The sequence below is a fragment of the Austrofundulus limnaeus genome, unplaced genomic scaffold (assembly GCF_001266775.1).
Source record: "Austrofundulus limnaeus strain Quisiro unplaced genomic scaffold, Austrofundulus_limnaeus-1.0 Scaffold0, whole genome shotgun sequence".
Lineage (NCBI taxonomy): Eukaryota > Metazoa > Chordata > Actinopteri > Cyprinodontiformes > Rivulidae > Austrofundulus > Austrofundulus limnaeus.
Genome location: NW_013952402.1, coordinates 306763 through 327081, shown reverse-complemented (window position 1 = coordinate 327081; position 20319 = coordinate 306763). Strand labels below are relative to the sequence as shown.

General features: G+C 38.7%; 2 protein-coding genes across 5 annotated transcripts in view; one reads left to right on the top strand and one right to left on the bottom strand.

Annotated features, from left to right (window-relative positions):
• The window catches only part of cdh31 (cadherin 31), a 20005-nt gene extending 14520 nt beyond the window's left edge, over positions 1–5485 (top strand). Inside the window, exons 10-18 of the mRNA XM_014001876.1 lie at positions 360–545; positions 770–1014; positions 1701–1843; positions 2126–2217; positions 3161–3293; positions 3585–3806; positions 4094–4227; positions 4431–4574; positions 4707–5485. Of these exons, the coding sequence (XP_013857330.1) occupies positions 360–545; positions 770–1014; positions 1701–1843; positions 2126–2217; positions 3161–3293; positions 3585–3806; positions 4094–4227; positions 4431–4574; positions 4707–4922 (1515 nt within the window). The 3' untranslated portion in view covers positions 4923–5485. The remainder of the gene's footprint in view (positions 1–359; positions 546–769; positions 1015–1700; positions 1844–2125; positions 2218–3160; positions 3294–3584; positions 3807–4093; positions 4228–4430; positions 4575–4706) is intronic.
• Positions 5486–10174: 4689 nt separating this feature from the next.
• Positions 10175–20319, bottom strand: part of rasgrp3 (RAS guanyl releasing protein 3 (calcium and DAG-regulated)) — a 34144-nt gene continuing 23999 nt past the window's right edge. For 2 of the 4 annotated variants that reach the window (XM_014002307.1, XM_014002229.1), the window contains exons 8-16: positions 18360–18476; positions 16571–16849; positions 16113–16193; positions 15907–16020; positions 15704–15819; positions 14148–14295; positions 13498–13534; positions 13163–13312; positions 10175–11989 (exon numbers count right to left, since the gene is read on the bottom strand). In XM_014002307.1, coding sequence (XP_013857761.1) covers positions 11481–11989; positions 13163–13312; positions 13498–13534; positions 14148–14295; positions 15704–15819; positions 15907–16020; positions 16113–16193; positions 16571–16849; positions 18360–18476 — 1551 coding nt within the window. In that variant the 3' untranslated portion in view covers positions 10175–11480. The remainder of the gene's footprint in view (positions 11990–13162; positions 13313–13497; positions 13535–14147; positions 14296–15703; positions 15820–15906; positions 16021–16112; positions 16194–16570; positions 16850–18359; positions 18477–20319) is intronic. The other 2 variants (XM_014002460.1, XM_014002386.1) reach the window with 2 other exon arrangements.

The following is a 20319-nucleotide window of genomic DNA, read 5'->3' as shown; positions in this document are numbered from 1 at the left end:
AATATTCAACATTGCTTCAATAAAACTTAAAAAAAGTATTTTTTGTGCAAAGTGGTAACATGAACAACACCCTGAGAGGAAAAACAAAGGTTTGTTGATTAAGAATAAATCTCCATCAAAAACCTGTCCATTATGCTAACATCTGAGCATGCCCCCCACCTCCACCTCTCCTCCATTCAGTCAAGCCGCCCCACCTGCAATGGCACTGCCTTTAAAGAAATGTTAGCATCACTGGTTTTCCTGACCAGTTAGCTGAAGCGATGAGCTAATATTGCCTTGCTCCTCTGTGTGAAGTATTTTCAATTTTAGTAAATCATAACCCATCTAACTCCACAATTCTACATGTTTTTGTTTTTCAGTACACGGCATCAGTTGAAGAAAATAAAGTAAACGCTGTAGTTGTTCGAATGTCAGTGACAGACGGTGATGACCCACACACTCCAGCCTGGAACGCCAAGTTCAAGATTGTTGATGGAGATCCTGGAAACCTTTTCAATGTAACAACAGGAAGTAACAAACAAGAAGGAATCATTACTACTGTCCAGGTAGCAACATAACAAGGTTCTCAGTGGAATAATGATAGAAATGCTTATTGCTATATTCATATAATTGATTTAGTCATTGTTTTTAAATGATTGTACAGGTAATTTCAGAGATATTTTATAACCTTTTTTAAATCAAAATGATTTGAGTAAATGTATATAATATAGGTTATATATGAGCTGCAGATTGATCTGTTTGTCTGATCAGATGTTTTTTCTTTAACCAGGGTCTTGACTTTGAAAAAGTCAGCAAACACACTCTGCTGGTTGCAGCGGTGAATGACATTGAGTTTGCTGTTCCTCTGACCACTTATACAGCTACAGTAATAATAAATGTGCAGGACGTCAATGAACCTCCAATCTTTGATCCAAAAGAAGTGTCTCTGTCCAAAAGTGAGGACGTTGCAGTTGGCAGTGAGCTGATGGTTTACACTGCTTCTGATCCAGACACGGCACGCAAACAGAAAGTCATGTAAGTGAACTGATTCTAACAAAGTGAGTTTGTCGCATAGAACAAATAAATAAATGTTGGTGGTGATTTGGATCACCTGTGCTGACTTTTGGGCAGTGTGGACAATCCTGGTCCTTGAGGGCGGCTATCCTGCATGATTTAGAGGTTTCTCTGCTCCAACACACCTGATTTGAAAGGCAGAACTTGAGAACCAATCACTGAATCAGGTGTGTTGAATCAGAGGAACAAATAAAACAGGCATGACAGCGGCCCTCGACCAGGATTGCCCACCCCTGCTCTAGCGTCTTGGTGGACGTGTTTTTTTTAGATCACTTCCACCCAAAATCTTGAGTGGTCCTGACGAAGTTTACATCTCGAATGATTAAAATGGTTTGGATAGGCTGATAGTGATCATTTTGTTCTTGGATGATTAAGTGAACTTCTTGTCGATTTTTACACCATGGACGACATCAGTGAAACTGACCTTTCACCCCACTGCAGTCATTTAGTCCTGATGAAAATTTTCAGAACTGTGGCTTTGGATTTTGATAACCCTGACAATTTTTTATTATGCTTTAGGAACCACTGGCAGTACTGTTTTGTTGTTTGTTTTTTGTCAGCAGATTGAACAGCCATCACATTGTGCTTCATAATGATGCTCAGACCTGATAGTAATCAACTCACCTTTCTTTCTTGTGAATACCCAGGTATAAAATATTGCGTGATCCAGCAGGCTGGCTGGAAGTACAGAAGGACACAGGGTTGATTAAAGTGAAAAGTGAAATGGACCGGGAGTCCCCCTTGGTCCAGGACAACAAATACACAGCTCTTATTGGCGCTTATGATGACGGTAGGTGTGAGGGCTCACTGATTTGTTCTGCAGACGTTTAGGAGAATGTAACATGAAATAAAACATTAAAACTTGTAAGTATTTTTAGTTCAAAGCTAACCTAAATATAGAAAAAACAAGAAGCGTAAAGTTCTTATTATCATTTCATACGGTCTCATTGATGGAGGCTTCAGAACATCTTTAGAAGCAGAAATGTTTTGTCTTTTTTTTTTAATTGAGTAAGGAAATCTTTCCCAGAATTCTTTTTACTTGGCTCTAAAGATGAATGTTTGTTCTCATCAGATCAAGTCCCTGCCACAGGAACTGGAACTCTTTTCATTACACTTCAGGACGTCAACGACAACGCTCCAACCATCGAGGAACGGGAGTTCACGGTACGACTTAAGCCTGAAACATACTCGCTCCGACGCCGACAGGTCGACGCACGGTCACGTGGTTGTTCGGCAGTCGTTTTCGCACAGACCTTTCATAGTCCCTACGACACCCCTGCGCCGAGTTCGGGAAACCCCCCTCCCTGAAACATACGTAACTGCATGGAGTTCCCCCGCAACAGATAATGCAGAAAAAAAAAGTCAGACTCTTAACTCACCCAACGCATTTCTCCACATCTGTCCTGGTTAAAGCTCCACAGTTTTTATCAGTCAGATTCCTCCGTGCACAACGTCTGTTTTATCTCCATTCATGAGTTTTTCACTGAATGACTATCTTTATAAAACTCTACTTCCTGGTGTCGGCTCTGGGAGCGAGTCAGGCCCCCCCCCCCCCYTTTTTTTTTTTTTTTTTTTTACCGAGTGCAGAAGCGCATTCAGCACAAACAAACAAGCCATACGTTTTTCACGGTTTGACTATCTTATAAAACTCTGCTTTCTAGTCTGGGAGCGAGTCGTCCCCCCACCACCCCCCCCAACCCCGAGCGCAGCACAAACAAACACGCCCATGACCAATCAGACTAATCACACATCACCGTTGACACGGGAGGGGGGTCAAAAAGTTCTGCCGGTGGGTTGTGCCAGAAAAGGTTGTCGACACAACGCTGAGAAGCCCGGTAATGTAATTTTCATCATTAAACTGTGACAACCCATGCCAGCGTCGGCAGTTCACAGCGAGTATGTTTCAGGCTTTACTCCATATCTGACCACTTCTCAAAGAATATTTCTAAAGCAGATAAATCTCATGCATTTGTGATGCTTTTATTAGTGTGTTATTAAATTTTCTTACGTTCTAAATGGGATGCAATCTGGCCACATAAGTGACAACTTTTAGAATAATCAATGTTTTAACAATTGTGTTTAAAAATTGTATTTTTTTTTCCCACAGATATGTAACAAGAACCCAGTTCCTCAGCTGCTCTCTGTAACAGATAAAGATGGACCAGGCTTCACTTCTCCATACAGCGTCACTTTAGGGGACACTGCAAAATCTAACTGGACTGCTAAAATGAACGGCACCAGTATGTATACAGTTCATTAATTCATATCTGATGAATAATAAAACATTTTTGGTCTTAAAGAATCTGGTTTTACTTTACATGAATCAGTGTTATCCAGTCAAAACGCTTTTATAGATAAATCAGTTAAGCCATTTAAATTGTGTAAATTCATAAAATCCTGCTGCAAAAGTTTGTTTTTTTCCCCACAGATTTTAGTTTTCTGAGATGTGCTTAGAAGAGATAAAGATGATAAATGTGTCAAAGTATAAAACAAATTTTGTCATCAACTCTTTTTTTTCTTTTGACCTGCAGGAACGGGCATCATCCTGAATTTAAAAACAGAACTTGAGCGTGGAGTGTACTCTGTGGCTTTGATTGTTGCAGACAGCCAGGGTTATGGTCAGACCAACACAATCACAGCCACAGTTTGTGACTGCAGTGGAGACGACAATATGTGTGATCGTGCTCCTGTTGTTGCTGGCAGTAATCTGCCGGTCATCCTGGGAATACTTGGTGCTATCCTGCTGCTGCTAAGTGAGTTACATGTATTTTTGCATTTTAAAATAATTGGGTAGTTCTTAAAAATCCAGGGACACAGAGTGGGAGTTAGTTTGTAAGTCAAAGGAACAATTCAAATTACTTTGGGAACTTGTAAATGACTGAAGATATTAAATGTTTGTCTGGTGATTTCAGAACAATGTGGACGTGGAGATTTGCTTTACCTTTTGTAGCATCACATTGTCCTTTCCTTCTTTATAATTTTTGTTGTCCTGATGGCAGTGGATAAATAATAGGTTTGTGCTTGTTTTGTCTTGTTAAAGTGGTGGTGTTGCTGTTGCTGTTCGCGAGGAAGGGTAAACAAAAGAAAGGACCTCCTCTACTGCAAGATGACGACGACGACACCAGAGACAACATATACAACTATGCTGAAGAGGGAGGTGGAGAGGAGGATCAGGTAAACTGGGATGCTGACTGACTCAGAATATGTTCAGTGATATATTTTTCTTGTTATCAAGTCGCTGAAAATTCAAGTACAATTCAAGATTAAAGTATTAAACTGGTCTGGTGACTGGAGGTGAATATTTTGACTGTGAAGTAACTGAACCATAATATGACCTGTTAAAAAAATGTATTTATATTAATCTCTCTCTCCATCAGGAGTATAATCTGGGTACTCTCCATCTTGGTCTGGACAACCGACCCATGGTGATCAGGGATGACGTAGCTCCAATGTTTATGCCAGCTCCTCAGTACAAGCCTCGACCTGCCAACCCAGATGACATTGGCAACTTTATTGTTGATGTGAGTGACAAACCTAATAAAAATTGTTTAAGTGTTAATAACTTATGTACTATTGTATGATTTCTAATAATAATGATGATAATGACAGTCTAAAAAATACTTGGTATAAAAATGTGTAAATCTCCCCCTCAGAACTTGAAGGCAGCCGACAACGACCCCACGGCCCCGCCCTACGACTCCTTGTTGGTGTTTGACTACGAGGGAGGAGGCTCTGAGGCAGGAAGTCTCTCCTCTCTGAACTCATCCAAGAGTGGGGATCAGGACTACAACTGTCTCAACGAATGGGGACCCCGCTTCAAGAAACTGGCGGACATGTACGGAGGAGGAGAGGATGATGATATGTTGTAGACAAACCACAAAAAGAAGTGCTGTGAAGAAAAGTCTGTATATTGAGTCTATTAAGAAAATCCCAGAGACAAATTTCAGCGAGACGAATGTTTGGTTTTTCTTTAGATCAGTCCCACMGGTAGTAAACAGCCACAGCTCAGAAGCCAAAAGGATTTTATTTACTTCTTTTTTATGTTTAGGCTGAAGGCTTTAGCTTTGTTTTACTGCAATGCATTGCCACTGTGCAAAAACGTCATCTGCTTTGTTTCCTGCTGCAGTTGTATCATTTGTATAAAATGGGAAAAACATAACTTTTAGTACTTTTTGACATTTGTACTACTTTTTTACCTATGATTTTTTTTCCCTGTTAAGGATTTAGTGAATATTTAGATAATGCAGATAACCAGCCAATGTTATGTCACCCTTTGTCATTGGCTGGCTGATGAGTTATTAAATGTTTTATTACAGTATGTTTAGCTTCTGTTAAACCATGTACTCTGTCAACAACCCTTTACTACATGTTTGTTTTAAATCTGACTTTTTTTAAACTACAAAGTTTTCTTAAGCTGTATTTTTAGTTTAAATACAATAAAAACAAAAATCTAAAGTTTGATTTTAACATTGTTTGACTGGAAGTCCAGTTTCAGCAAGCAAAACATTATACTCTGCTCATTTGACAGCTGACTCATCAGTTTACATTTTACATTGATGCATCGTACAGAGGAGGAGGATTATTTAAGGGTGGCCATAAAGCATGATTAATAATTTACAGCAAAACCTTAGCTTGTCTTTTTTTTGTACAGAAGTGAAACTTAAGGTGGAGTCAAAGTTTTTTGTAGATTTGCTGGAAGTTTGTCTAACCCAACTAGTTAGCGATTGTGTACTGTAAATGTCCAGGGGGACGGTGTTGATGTAAATTTGTTTTTGACTGACAGTTACCTGGTCAGTTTATTTGCAACAGGTGAGACAGTTACAAACTGTCTCACTTGATGAACTTCTGATGATAAAAACAGCCTTTACACTCTGGAAGATGGTTTGCATGATTCATGCAGACAGCACACCAGGCCTGTGGTCTTCATGTCTGCCCTGAAGAAGAGGATCAAACCCAACCACTCCCAATGAGCAGTGAGCTGGTCTCCCTGCTGTTACCAACCAGGTGTCTTTCTGGTCCAATGGTTCTTTTCCCACCTGGAAAAATCTGCGTGAGTCATGTTCCTCTGGTGCGTACGCCATGTAAATGAAGACTTTTTAATCGTTCTTTGGGTCTGCCTGCCTGCATCTCCGGTCCAACCTCGCCTACTAAACCTGCCCGCTCCTTCAGTAGTGTTTGGATGATTTTGTGATAATGGATGAATTAAACCTTTGTGCCCTTTAGTGTTAGTGCTGACGGTTCTGTTGGCAAGGTGGAGAAGACGAGCAAAGCACCCGCCTCCACCTGAATATCAATACCAGAATACAGTATACCAGAGACAACATCATGATGAAGAGGAAGGTGGAGAAAATCAGTTATAGATGACTTGGGCCGTCTGTACTTATATTGAATTGTTTTACTCTTTGTATAAAACAATAGTTATGCGTTATCAGTCAACCTGAGATGTTCAAGAATGAAGTGGATCCAGTTTTCTGACCAACACCTCAGGGAGAACTTCACCCCACCAACACCTTCACTGTAATGCATAAGAAAACATGAAGCGGTGGAGATCAGGGTTGTGTTGGGGTCACCTCAGTTTCCTTGATTATTTCACTCGAGGTGACCCCTACAGTTGTGTCTTTCTTAAAAAATTGGTCATTCATTCCCTTCAACAAACCAGCTGGTATACGCTGGTCTTCAGGGAGGGTGGGGTGGGATTGTGTTGCCTGAAATGGTAGGGTAAACACTGCTTTATGTAAAAGCAAAAGTGTTATCTTTTACTCTTTTAAATTTGTTTATTTGTATTAAATCACAAGTTTAAAATTAATTTAAAATCTACACTGCAAATATTACCTAACCAAGTATCCAGCCAAAATGTATTTTTGATCTTGTGACTGGTGTACTAAGCAAAAGTAGAATATTTTAGATTATTGATCTTGTTAGCCTGCGCTGGGAGTGAATTCATTGGTGATCCGGACTGAAGTCACCCACGGGCCGCTAGCTGAATGTCCTAAATTATATCCTGTATTTAATTGTTATTCATTTGCCTTTATATGTATTCTTTATCACATTTTAGTAATTTTGACTCCATAAAGTTATGTTTTAACAGAAGATTTGTGAATATGTTTTTTATTTTACTTAAAGTAGAGACTGAATCTAAAGTCACAGGACACCTTTTCATGTTGATCCAATATGGAGGCTTTCAAGATGACGGCCATGTTCTTGACATAGACTAAAAGATAGACCACTCAACCATTACTTGCTGGAGTGTTCAGATATTTTACATTTTCTTTCTGAAATGAGTGTCCTGAGTCTTTTGACTCACCCTGTGTAATGCACAAGGTAAATTAGAGTAGTTGAAATGTATATGGTCTCTCACAAAACAATTCACGGTGTTTCATTTTCAGGGTTTTAGTCTAAATAGCAGCCTAATGATCTCCTACAGAGAAGTCACTGAGTGTAAAGTTACACTAAAATGTACAAGTTCTAAAATAGTTTTTCTTCTTCTTTGTTATATTGTTTGTAAAATTTCAAAACATTTTGCTCTCCAATATACTGTATTTCCAAGCAGAACTTCAGATGTGTTATTGTTAATACCATAATCTGTGAAAAAGTACTGTAACATCTAATATCAGTCATGTTTACGATTAATTTTAGTGCTGTATAGTGTTCACACCCATTTCACCTCACCACATCTCGTCTCGCCATGGTTGACCTTTGACCACTTGAGGTCAAAGTTAAATTCTCTCAGACTGAACTGTTTCAGCTCTCATGGAGAGCTATCAAAAAAAAAAGCCTTTTCACTGTCTCTTCTTTCCCCTGGGAAAGTTCTTGTTCTCAAGAAGTCTGTTATTTTGCTGATGAAAACAAATCAAAACAAACATTCTGTCTGTTACTGTTGTTCTTTCAACATGTATGATTCAAATGCATAAACCCTTTAAAATGGGTTTGACTTTTGTCTTTAATTTTTAAGGGCTCTCTAGTCATTTTATAACTTTGCATTTGTGTTAGTTATGTTTAGAACATGTTTTAGAAATTATGATTTAGTATTCACAGGATGTATGCTTATATTTTGTCTTTTTACATCTTCTGTTTTTAATAAGCATTACTTAATCATTTTATTAATTTAACAATGTTTATTAGTTTACTAAGAATAGTTCATACTTAATCATTAGTGAATTGAAATATTAATCTAATGTTCTTTGAGTTGATTTACTATGTTCATACAGCACGTTTGTGTGTCATTTTGATGTTGTTCAACCTTGGGTCTCCACAATACAAAGACACATACACACACATGATTTGGTTCTCGTGAGAACTCACTGACCACCTGCAGATAACACCCGTACACACAATTCTTCCTGGTTCATTAAAACTTCTCCGTTACTTCGTGTTCATCAGTCTTGTCTGCTTTGCCCTGCTGGGCCTGACGCTGGTCGTCTGCCCAGCTGCCTCGTGCTTTTTCTCTACTGGAAACCTTGCAGCATATTTTTGCCTTTTTCTTACAAGGAAATACCACTTTTTGTGTCAGGCTGTTCCGCCTGAAACCTGAAACCAACATCCTCGCTGTGAACTCTCCAAAGTTCCTGGTGGACCCTGCCGGTTCTGACCCACTGCCACGTTGCTGAAAGACCTAGCCCCATATACAGTATATATATATATATATATATTAGCATTTTCTTTACATTATTGATCATGACCTGGATGACTGAGAATCTTCACCTGCGTTGTAAATATAAAACTTGGCAGTAGGCTATCTCTAGTTGGTGAACCTGTTGCCTCTCATCAAGTAGGGTCAAATCCCATTCTTGGACCTTTCTGGACACTACATGTTTTCCTTGTGAGTTTCCTCTCACAGTCCAATAACCATGCGGTGCATAAAACACAGTGGTTGCTAAGGGGATTGGTGCTTTCAATTTAATAACCTGGGACATTTCACACAGGTGGTGCACAAACATAAAAAACACATTGCWTTGGGGCAGGATGAACAATGAATCATTAATTATTTACAGGCTTAAATAAAAAATGAGAAAACACAAACAAAATCAAAACCTGACAACAATACAGAGAACAATAACTTCTTTCTAACTTTTTATCATAGTACCAGCAAGAAATTAATACTTTCACCCTGCATATTGAAACCCTTTCAGTCTGACACAGGTTTTATAAAGTAGGATGTAGGATGGAGGCAGTCATTTAGTCTAGTGTAAAATGCCGACAACAGGAGCCTCGCCCCCTCACCAAAAAATAAAAATCTTACTTTTTTTGAAAAGTTGGCAGTCCTGATTTTACATATTGAGTTAAAATTTCATGTAGTAGTCACTGAGGCTGATTTGTGATGGGGTCACTCCCCAAAATGGTGTCGCCAAATATTTTTAACTTGTTTCAATGCTCCCCCCCCCCCCCCAAGGTTATGTCTTTAAACACACATTACCACAAATACAACATGTAGTAGTGTCACAGTGTGTCATAGTGTTGATATAATATGATGTTTTTGCTTTTATCCTCATCTTCACTTCCCTTGTGTTTTTCAGTTTTTCTTTGTTTCTAAGTTGGCGCCATGCAGGCAGCCTGTTACTGCAACTCCACTGTTTTGAGCTGCTGTAATGTTCAAATTTCCCCACTGTGGGATCAATACAGTTCTATCTTATCTTATGTAGCAAATTGATAAGTTGAAGCATAAACTAATGTATTTCACTCAGGAATGCACACATTCAGTGAGAACACCAGTTGAATTCTGCTATACAGTATATGTAAATAAAACTCTGGTATTAATTTGCACTATTTTTTCAACATCATCTGCGTGCGCAAGAAGAAATCTCTAAGTTCAACTTAATGATTTTTGTTAGGTCTTGAACTTATGCTTAAGATGAAAATTTGTCATTAAGAAAAATCTGATAAAAATGACTTAACTTCAAATATTCCTTTCAGTAGATATAAAAAGGCCATACTACACACTCTTGTCAGAATGATGGAATTTTGTGATGTAAAAAAATGACCACRACGATTCTTTTCAATCATTTTCCTACCTCGCTGTGACATATTTCCTAAAATATCTGTTGCAGGCAAATTATCTAAAACAATATTTATAAAAAGGAATAGGCTCGTTGCATAAATGTACATATGTATGATATCCAACATGTTCACCTTCAGGTTGCYTTTCCTTTTATTTGCAGCTTAATTTACACGTTTACTTATTTACATTCTCTCCAACATCCATCCTGCTTTCTGTGATCTGTGGATTTGAGCCACTCACCTGAACACATTACACATTTCTATGATATTTTCAGTCAGTTTGCTTTTTCTTTTCTAAAAGCTCTGTGTAATGTTCATCCAGGTGTGAACAGAAGTCTGAGATCCAGTGTTCTATAGTGCTCCTTAGGTTAAAAAGTCATTAAAGGGATTTATAGCAGATCACAGCTTCTTCTTCACACTCTGGAGGTCGAGATAATTTGGCCACTGAAGGGGAACCTCAAGCAGCCCAGAGTCTTCCTCAGTGAGAAGAGCCTCCTGGTCCCCTTAGTGAAAGGCCGCCTGGTCTTGGTCCTGTGGCCCCAGTCTTCATTGGTCTGGCCAAGTCAGCTGTCCTTAAGGTAAAGAGAAGGGGGKTAAAAGGTTACTTTTGTGTCAGAAATATTTGCAAACATATGTTAACTTGTGGTCACATGCATTTCACACAAAGCCAAAAATGGAAGAAGGGTCTTAAAGTGCAGTACTGCTCTGAACCACTAGGCGACACCCCTCAAACACCTCTTTAATAGTGTTCAGCGTCAGGAGCAGAGGTGGAGGTCGTGTTTACGTAGTTTGCATCTGTTTTGTTCCACTGACACTCAGTAAAATTACACACTATAACTCTATACAGTAAGTGGTGATAAGCTGCTTTAAATCGGTTCTGAAGAGAAGAAGAAGAAGAAGAAGGATTCTATGGTTCAGCACTACTGGGGGTCCATGTTTACATCCTGATTAATGATTTCAGCATGCACTCATTTAATTAAAGACCTAAGTTACAGTGTTTTAGACTTTTGGGCCATTTTAAATGAATTTATACCAAATAAACTTTATTAAATTGTTTTTAGTTTATTATAACAAATATTATTTTCAATTCAGCAAACTTACAAATACTAATAACAAGTAAAAACCTCTGTGAAAAATTTCCCAGTTATTTTCGACTAGTGTAATCCATTGTTGGAAAAACTTCAAAATTGTAGRTACACATACTCCAGTACTTTAACTCAAGTAATAAATTGACAGGGCTACTTTAYTGGAGTAATATTTGACCAGTATGATCAGTACTTTGCCTCAAGTCAAGAAACTGACTTTGTCAATATATGTAGGTAAAATTAGAGACAATAAACTAAATGTTTGTTTTGTTAGGAGTGATGATATTAAAGTCAAAAAATGGTGGAGCAAACCCATAAGTTTGGGGTTCTTGCATTATTGAGCAGGTCTTATATGTTTGGGACCACAGTCTCTTCCAGCTGTGGTAGCGTCTGACAAGGATGACAGGACACAAAYTGGCCCAGTTCATTTGGAGCTGAAACGTGATTCTCAGTTTCAGTCAGCAGTAATTCTGTTGCTTGTCTTACATTTGTTACCCCGTTCTGCGCAGGCTGGTCAGAGACATCGGGCTTGTTCTGATGACAGTCCACACTGCACCTGAAGGAAATCCCCTCATGCYGCCTGTCATTCTGATTTTCCCAACAGGCGAAACCTTTRTTTTTAGACATTTTCCTGTGAGTCCTGTATTTCATTTTGGGGAAGGTGTGGGAGCCGCTGTCCGTGACCCCCCAGCTCAGTTCAGGCCAGAGGGGCTCGGTCTGCGTGGCCTGGCTGGTGGTGGCCCTCTGCAGACGCACAGAGATCCTCTGGGCTGAWCCCGTCATTAGGGTGATGGACTGAGTGTCCAGAGCTGGACCTGCTGAAGGGACAGCTGGGAACTCGAACACGTCGTCTTCGTCTGAAGGTAAAACACAAGACATGAGTTCATTAGTTAGTTCTTGTAATWAAAAAACTCACACAGGGTCCTCGCTGTGGATAAAATGTTCTTTTCAAACCTYTTAGAAATATTTGTTTAACTTTTCTACAGTGTGAAAGGAACAAAAAAATCCCTGGGCACTCTGAGAATTGTTTTATATTTTCTTATAACTAGAATTGGAATTTCTTATAACTTCTATTTAGATCTCACACTTTTATTAATTAAATTCACAAARCCTCCTGGACAYCTCCCTGGTGAGATGTTTTGGACAYGTCCCACTGGGAGGAGGCCCAGAGGAAGACCCAGGACACGCTGGAGGGACTAYGTTTCTYRGSTGGCCTGGGAACACCTTGGGATTCCCCTRGAYGAGCWGGCCCAAGTGGSTGGGGAGAGGGAAGTCTGGGTCTCTCTGCTTAGSCTGCTGCCCCCGTGACCCGACCCMGGATAAGAGGAAGAAAACRGATGGACGGACGGACAAACCCTACAATCAGTTCATAGCCTTCATTAAGACCTACAGACGCCATTTAATTTTTTTCTAGATATTAAACCTTGTTAAAAAAAATCAATCATCATGGTTTTCTTTGCACAGCAGCTCAACCGTTTTGAATAGGGTTTCTGGAAGTTCAAAAATATATATAATACCTTTGATAGTTTTTAGTATCGAAAGCAATTTAATTCAAAATACTCTAATTATTAGCGTATTAATAAATATTCCATCAAATAAATAAATGTCCCCATGAAATAAAACAAATTCCATATATTAAAATAATTTTTTAGCATGTTTATTCATTTATTTATTTATTAAATTTGACCATATTTATTTATTTCAGAATGTATTTATATTTAAAATAAATTCATTTTAYACTGCTTTGGGGCAGAGGTGCTCTTTGTGACGAGAGCTCAGCTACAGACTGAGCTCCAGGGAGGACCTTTGTGTAAATGGGTGGTGCTTTGGCAGCTCCACATGACTACAGGAGAGTCAAAGATTACTCAAACATGCATGAATGAGTCAAAGCAACACTCTGGATATGTTTTGTTAAGGGAATGACTTTAAAACAAGATGTAAGGCTCAAAAGTGTTGATTTTGCTCTGTCTATTTAAATCACTCTTTCTCTGTCATTTGTGATGTTTATAGATTTAGAAAGTGATTTTGACCTTTACAGGTGGGCTGTGTGGGGCTGCTGGGCAGCGAGCTGTGGGCCAGTCTGGCTGGAGAGATGCTGCTTAGAGAACCTGAGCGAATCAGCTTCCTACAGGCCAGAACCAGCAGTTCTCTGCATTGTTTATGACAATTAACGCCACAGTCTGCAAGGTAAATAAAGAGCCATTAGTTTCCAGTGCAGATGAAGTGTTCAAGCATCACAACAGAAACCTAAAGTTTGTCTTGTCTAACAGCATGCAGTCCCAATGCAGCTGGAGTAAAAGAAAAGCAAAGATGCAGAAAGTCAAACTAAAGTTCAAGTCTTTTCAGAGAAGAAACCAAACTGTACCTTTACACTTGTAACCTTGTTTGATGATCCCCCACAGCTGCACAGAGAAACAAGAGCATAATGACAAACATTAAAGCCTTCAGGTAATACGGGGAAAACACAGGATCATACCATAAAACAATAGATATTCCTCTCTAGAATTGATGTGTATCCTATGTCAGTTCAATTATAATTTATTTTTATAGTAACAATTAGCATAAATACTCATTACTGATCATGGTGTTGGTGCAGGAAGAAAGCGAACAGGCAGGTGAAAACTTCAACAAATTAAAACATTTTTAGTCCTGAAATAGAAATACTATAAAAAATTAAAGTTCTCCTTTTAGAATAAAACAATCCTAAAGTCACATCTTCTGTTTCATGTAAACTTCCGTTACAAACTGTGTAAATTGATATTTTTCATGGCTTCAACTAAAGAAATACGGGGAAATGTCCTTGTGACAGGCTGTGGGTTAACAAAGAGCCTTTAAAAGATTACAAAAAGAAAAATATAAATACGAGAAAATCTTTCGCACAGTAATGCAGCTGAAACAATGAATGTGTCATGTGTAGCAGTTTTAAATTCCTGCATTGCAGAGACTGATGTCACCTCTGGACTTAAAACTATAAATATCTGACACATGCGGTGACAAGACTGAAGAGATACGCACAAATCCAGCACAATGTTCACAGAACGTGGGCTTCAGGTAGTTCATCTCCTGGAAATTGTGAATGAATCCTGGTCCCATCTTACACTGGAGAAGAGGATTAGCCCGCAGGAAATACGCTATCATCTCATCCTTACTGATTAACCCATCCCTGGAGAGAACAGAGAGAGACAAGAGAAACAAGTTACAAACTCCTCAGTCTAACCAGGAATTAAATAGTTCCTTCTGAATATTTAACATACAGGATTAAATAAAAAAACTTTTATCAACTTCATATTATCAGCAGATAGATTTGTGAATGCATCTGCTGCAGTTTTCCTGCTGAGGCAGCACAGCCGCTGAGAGCCGCCTGTGTCTCTGCGCTGTCTCCTCCATGCCCAGAAATTGTTATCTTCTTCCACAAGATCTAATTATAAAAGTTTTATTTGCCTGGCTTTATAAGCAGTCAACAGTTGTAAAGATGGCTGTATTTTCTCACAGCCTCGGCCAGCTGATCCTCAGCAGTACAGCTCAAGTGAAATGAGAGCAGAGTAGTTAAACCTTTTATTTTTTTGCTTGTACAGAGAACAAGTTCTTGGAGGTCATGCGAGGAAAAAAAACTATTTTTGTCATGCAACTACTTCAGCAAGAACAAAGACTATCTCAAAGTCTTTTATAAATCAAGTTTAAGTACCACAAAGTTAGCAATGCATCTCATCGTGCTTTGACTGCTGTCGGTTAAAACATAAAGTGATGGATTCTCAGATAAAATCATCTGGGTTATAATTCAGTTCCAAACATAGCAACTATGCTTTAAAAACTGCTGCAAATGTAATTCCATTCAGGTGCCAAGACGTCCAAGTCCATCACAGGGACACACACATAGACAAACATTCACTCTGTCACTCAGGGACAATTTAGAGTTATAAATTAACCTGACAGTCATGTTTTTGGTCTGTGGGAGGAAGCTGGAGTACCTGGAGAGAACCCACGCATGCACGGAGAGAACATGGTACTCTACCAAGGAAGGTCCCTGGGCCGGGATTTGAACCGGCAACCTTCTTGCTGAGAGGCATCAGCTCTACCAACTGAGCCACCCATTATGTGCAGTTATGTTATTTTTTACTTCCTATAAACTCTTCTTCGGTCATTCCCGTGATGTAGCAGTATTTTATCTCTGTAGTGACACGTACTTTAAGTAAACCACAGGAAGTGCAGTCAAGTCTATATTATAACTACATGCCAGCTTGCAAACTGTTCATTAATTAATCAAATGTTTTGCTAAATATGCCCTCAGTGTTAGAACTTTAATTATATTATTAAAATGTTATTAACATTTTGTAAAAAAAATATTTTTATTTTTTTGCTATTTCAATCATCTTTTTTTGTGATGCAAGGTGTTGAGAAAATACTTGTCTGTGGCATCTTGAACTAAAAATGTTTCAAACACCCTACATCGTGCACAATTCAAAAAGTGTCCTAAGCCTCATCAGACTGATTGTTATGCTGAACAATCCTTATCAATAATAATAAAAAACAAATACAGTACCAACCCTAATACTTATAGGCTTCATACTTACTGATCTTTGTCCAAAACACAGAAGGAATCAAGAAAGGGAAAGTTAGCTGCAATGCTCTCAAAGTCTTCCTGGGAAATGTAACCATCATGGTCGTGGTCATAATTCCTAAAGACAGACTATCAGAAGATAAAGAAGATGTGTTAATCATAAAGGCATCTCTTAAATCTGCAGTTCAAAAGAAATATTTGAAAAAGGGCTCTCACTTCCACCACCTTCCGGATGTGTTTATTGACCACAGAGGGATCTGGTTTGGTGGTGACGCCAGAGGCCCAGTCCAGAGGGGCCAAAGGCTTGTTAGGAGTAGTTGGAGAGGTAGGCTGTGAAGACAGTCACATATAAAAAAGTTGTTTCATTATGAAATTCATCCATTTGTGACCTGACAGTGATCATTATTTTATCTGAATTGTACCTGAGATTTGGAGTTACGAGGTTCCCTCAGCAACGACAGCTCATAAATCTCATCTTCTGTATAATAAAGGTCAAGAGAAAGCTGAAAAATACAAGTAATCAGAATAAATGATCAGTAGCTTATTGTTTGTTTAATCACAATTGAAGGAAATTCTAATGGAGTTAAACAGAGTTAGACTGCAACTATTATTTTTAATTCAGAATATTTATGGTCAGTTTGTAGATGATCATTTGTCCATAAGTTAAAATCTGATAGATCCAACCTTTGTCGCTGTGATGGAGGAAGTAATAATCTAAATTTGTTGTCGAAGTACTTCCCATTTAGTTTGTGGATAAAACCCATAAAAGCCTGATGGTGCTTATGAATATTGAGATAAATGTGTCAGACTGTGCGTGTAAATATATTTGACTATAAAACTATTTTCTCCCCTCCAGACACTACTTGAGTCGATCCCTCACCGTCAGCAGGTAGATGAGGTCCATGTTGGGCTCCACCTGGGCCACTGCACTCTGCAGTGACACCAGCTCATTGAAGGTCATGTAGAGCTGATGCATCTTCACGAGGTTCACCTGATTGCTCTTACCGACCCAGTCCGGAAAGACCACGTGAACTGCAATCAGGTCCTTGAGGTGCACGCCCAGAATGGGGATTTTAAACCTCCGGCACTCAGAGAAGGCCTTTCGGTAGTTTGAGTAGTTGTTGCTGGAGGAGACCAGCTCAGTCATCTCGTTCCAGATCTTTGATGGAAAATAGAAAACATTGAGAACTAGACATGGGTTTTTACGATGTAAAAACAAGTGTGCATTGCAATGCAGCATGAACTGTGACCAAGTTCAATTTTGTTTTCTATACCAGCTTCTGCCTGTCACATCAGCAAATGTTTGAAATTAAGGTGACAATATGAAGTTTGAAGAGATTTTTTGTTAAAGTTGCTTTAGCTGGGTTTTGAACCCTGATCTCCCACATGAAAGTCCATGGCATAGACCATTAGACCAATGGAGCTGTGGCAGAGGGTGGTGCCAGRGRTTGRTTTRTATGTGTGCAGAAAGAGGCCACATTGCCAATGCAATCTTTGACACTAAACTGCAATATATTGCAACAATTGGACAATATTAAGACAGTACTACAGTAAAACATCAAAATAAAATCATATTAATATTGTAATCACTGRACTACTGAGTTTAAATATTATDAAACTATGGTGCAGTACCATATTGTGTAGATGCAGCAGGGGGCAGTATTGGACCAATACAAGGCTCCATTGACTGCCATTATAATTTATTAAACATTAATATTTCAAAAACTATAAGTTTTACAGGCACCAAAAGGCATAGACATCATTTGGCACAGGAGCTTTACAGATATAAATTACAATGGCAGCTGTAGGACAATGTATGCAGGAGGAGAAGCGTGCCAAAGTTGGGATGACTTGGATGGGAAACGAATCACAATAGTGTGCATTGCATTGGCAATGCACACGGATAATCTAGTGTTTTAAAATAAATTGTTATGTTTTTAACTTAAAAACAGAGCACCTTCTACTTAAAGGGGCAATATCATGTAAAATCAACTTTTTTGAGTTTTATTTCATGTTATAATGTTATACTCTCATAAAAAAAACATGCCCAAAGCCTTGCTTTGACTCATTCGTGCTTGTTTGAGAAATCCTGCAGCGTTTTTACGCAGCCATGCAGAGGAGCAAAACGACATGGGGACCAGAAACGCCTTTTGGGACACCCCTGGGGTGTGTCTCCAAGCCGAGCAGAGCATGCTCATGGCAGAGCGCCCCCTCCCCATCCYCACACACCCTGCCCATGACTCCTGCAGGCTCTCGGCAGTAACAGAGCAAAGTGAAAGTGAAACTTAAAACTGTCTGCTGCGCTCAACACTACTACTCAGTGAAGCTCTTTTCTGATTCAAAATACCTTTGAGGAAATGTATTTTCAGATGCCAAGTAAACTGCATCATGTGCGCACGTGTAAAAAATGTTAACCTAATGATCACAGCATGTATCTGCACAGTTTAGTTCAACTGACTGAATTAATGAATGCTTTTAATCCTGAGTCTTGTTGTATAATTAAAGAACGTGTGATCAGTCTGTACCTCAAACTCTGTGGATTGAATTTAATTTGAATCATTTTCATTTGTCTGATGTAAATCAATGTTGCTGAAACTCAGCTTCTCTGTAAACAAACCACAGTTGAAATGAGTTGTTATTGTGAATAAAGGTGTAACTAAAAGCAGTACCTTCACAACCTCTGGAGCGAGGTGAGTGTGAGTTTCCTTCAGTCGAGAAATGGAGCTGTGACTCAGTCCTCCCACCACCGCCATTAGAGTGTTGAAGTTCTGCAGGTGCAGGAGTTTCTGATAACACAGAGATTTATCAAATGTTAATTTTTCTTATTTTGTACTGTTAGTCCAAATGGTGTCATTTTCTTTACCACCTTCTAATAAAAGCACAACGATGCTCTGAAAATATTACAGTTTATTTCAAAACATAAAGTTTGAAATGAAAATCTTGAAAGACATAGGTGAGCCATCGCATCAAACTGAAGATTGAGTCAAATTTGATCAAAATGACCTCAGCACATTTTCTGATTCCAGTCTTTTAAGCTACATTTTGATAAAATGGTCATCCTGATATCATGACCAGGCCCAGAGATATGAATTGATTTGTCTTCCTAATCAGGATAACTCATTGATATTTGTTCTGATTCCTATTTTTAGGTTATTCTAATGAGGAATTTTGGATGTCATTTTAAAGAGGAAACCTCAAACAAATTTTGAACATTAGGATTTACCAGCTGGAAAGAAAAAAACTGCTAGTTCGAAGGGAAAATGACAAATTTTTGAGGCTTTTCTCCTCAAAATCGTGTTTTTGTGGATACTGGTCAAAAAAGGGTTTTAAAAACATTATATTTAAGATATTACATTAAAAAAACATAAATAAGATTTTTTTTCCCTAGTATACTTTAACAAAATGCAACAGACGTTTTACCAGTGCTGCACACATACCACATTAACACTTAATCCTCGTTTCGATGTGATGGTTAATATTTAAATTGTGGCTTATTTTTCACTTTTCGGTTCAATCTATGTTTTGTAAATAGGAAATTGTCACTAAATAACACCACTGGAAGATTCATTAAGAGGCTCCAACACACCTGATTTGAATTAATGATTGCCAGGCTTCTGCAGAACTTGAAGAGGTGATTCAGTCAGTGAATCAGGTGTGTTAAAGCAAAAAAACATGCAAAACATTCAGGATAGTGACCCTCGAGGACCAGCCACCCTGGTCTATGTTGAGTTTATCAATCATTCATATGCATATATTGTTCTGGCTAATCACTAGAAATGCTTGTATTAGTCAAACCTCCATGTTTTGGCTTTGTGATTTCAAGTTCAAGCACTTCTACATGATGCTCAGTTTTGTTTTGACTCATCACCTTTAGACCACAGCTTGAAAAACTAAAATCAGAACGTTCTGGTCAGAGTGCGATTAAAGAAGATGGTCGCATTAAAAGCTCTCATCCATGAGCCCCAGTCAGACTGTCTGTATTCAGGAGACAGCATCTAAAGTGTATCATTAGGCATCAGGGCACTGACCTGTTCCTTCGCTTTAAGGAGGCAAGTAATGGAGAAGCTCTTTAAGATCTCTCCTCTTAGGATGAAGATGTGCAGCACGGGAGACAAACATGGGATTTAATTTCTTCTTAAATATCTTAATAGATCAGGCAGCATTTCTTATGTAAACAGAACTTGAGTGCTTCTGTTTTCTTTGTACTAAACGGGTGCCATTTGAGTTTACCTGTGGAAACATCTGAGGAAAATACTCTCACAGATATAGGTTGTATTATGAAGCAGCAATAAACTCTGCACATTTAACTCTGCAGTGTAAGAGTTTGTGTTTATTTCTTTTCTGTTTTATTTCTTTTTTCTTTCCAGTGTTTCTTTATTCTCTGTATCAGTTTAGTTCTCCTGTCTGTCTCAGCTCGGGCCCCGCCCACGCTCACCTGTTGCTCATGTTTTTCCCCAGGTGTTTCTCATTTATGTTAATTAAGATCTCTTTGTAATCTGTCTCAAGTCCCCTGTGTGTTTTTTTGACTCCTCATGTTTTTTTTTTGTTTGTAAATAAATCAGTATTTTTTTACTCCATGTACTGGCGTTTTTGGGCCTTGTGTGTATTTTACCATACACAGACCTGACA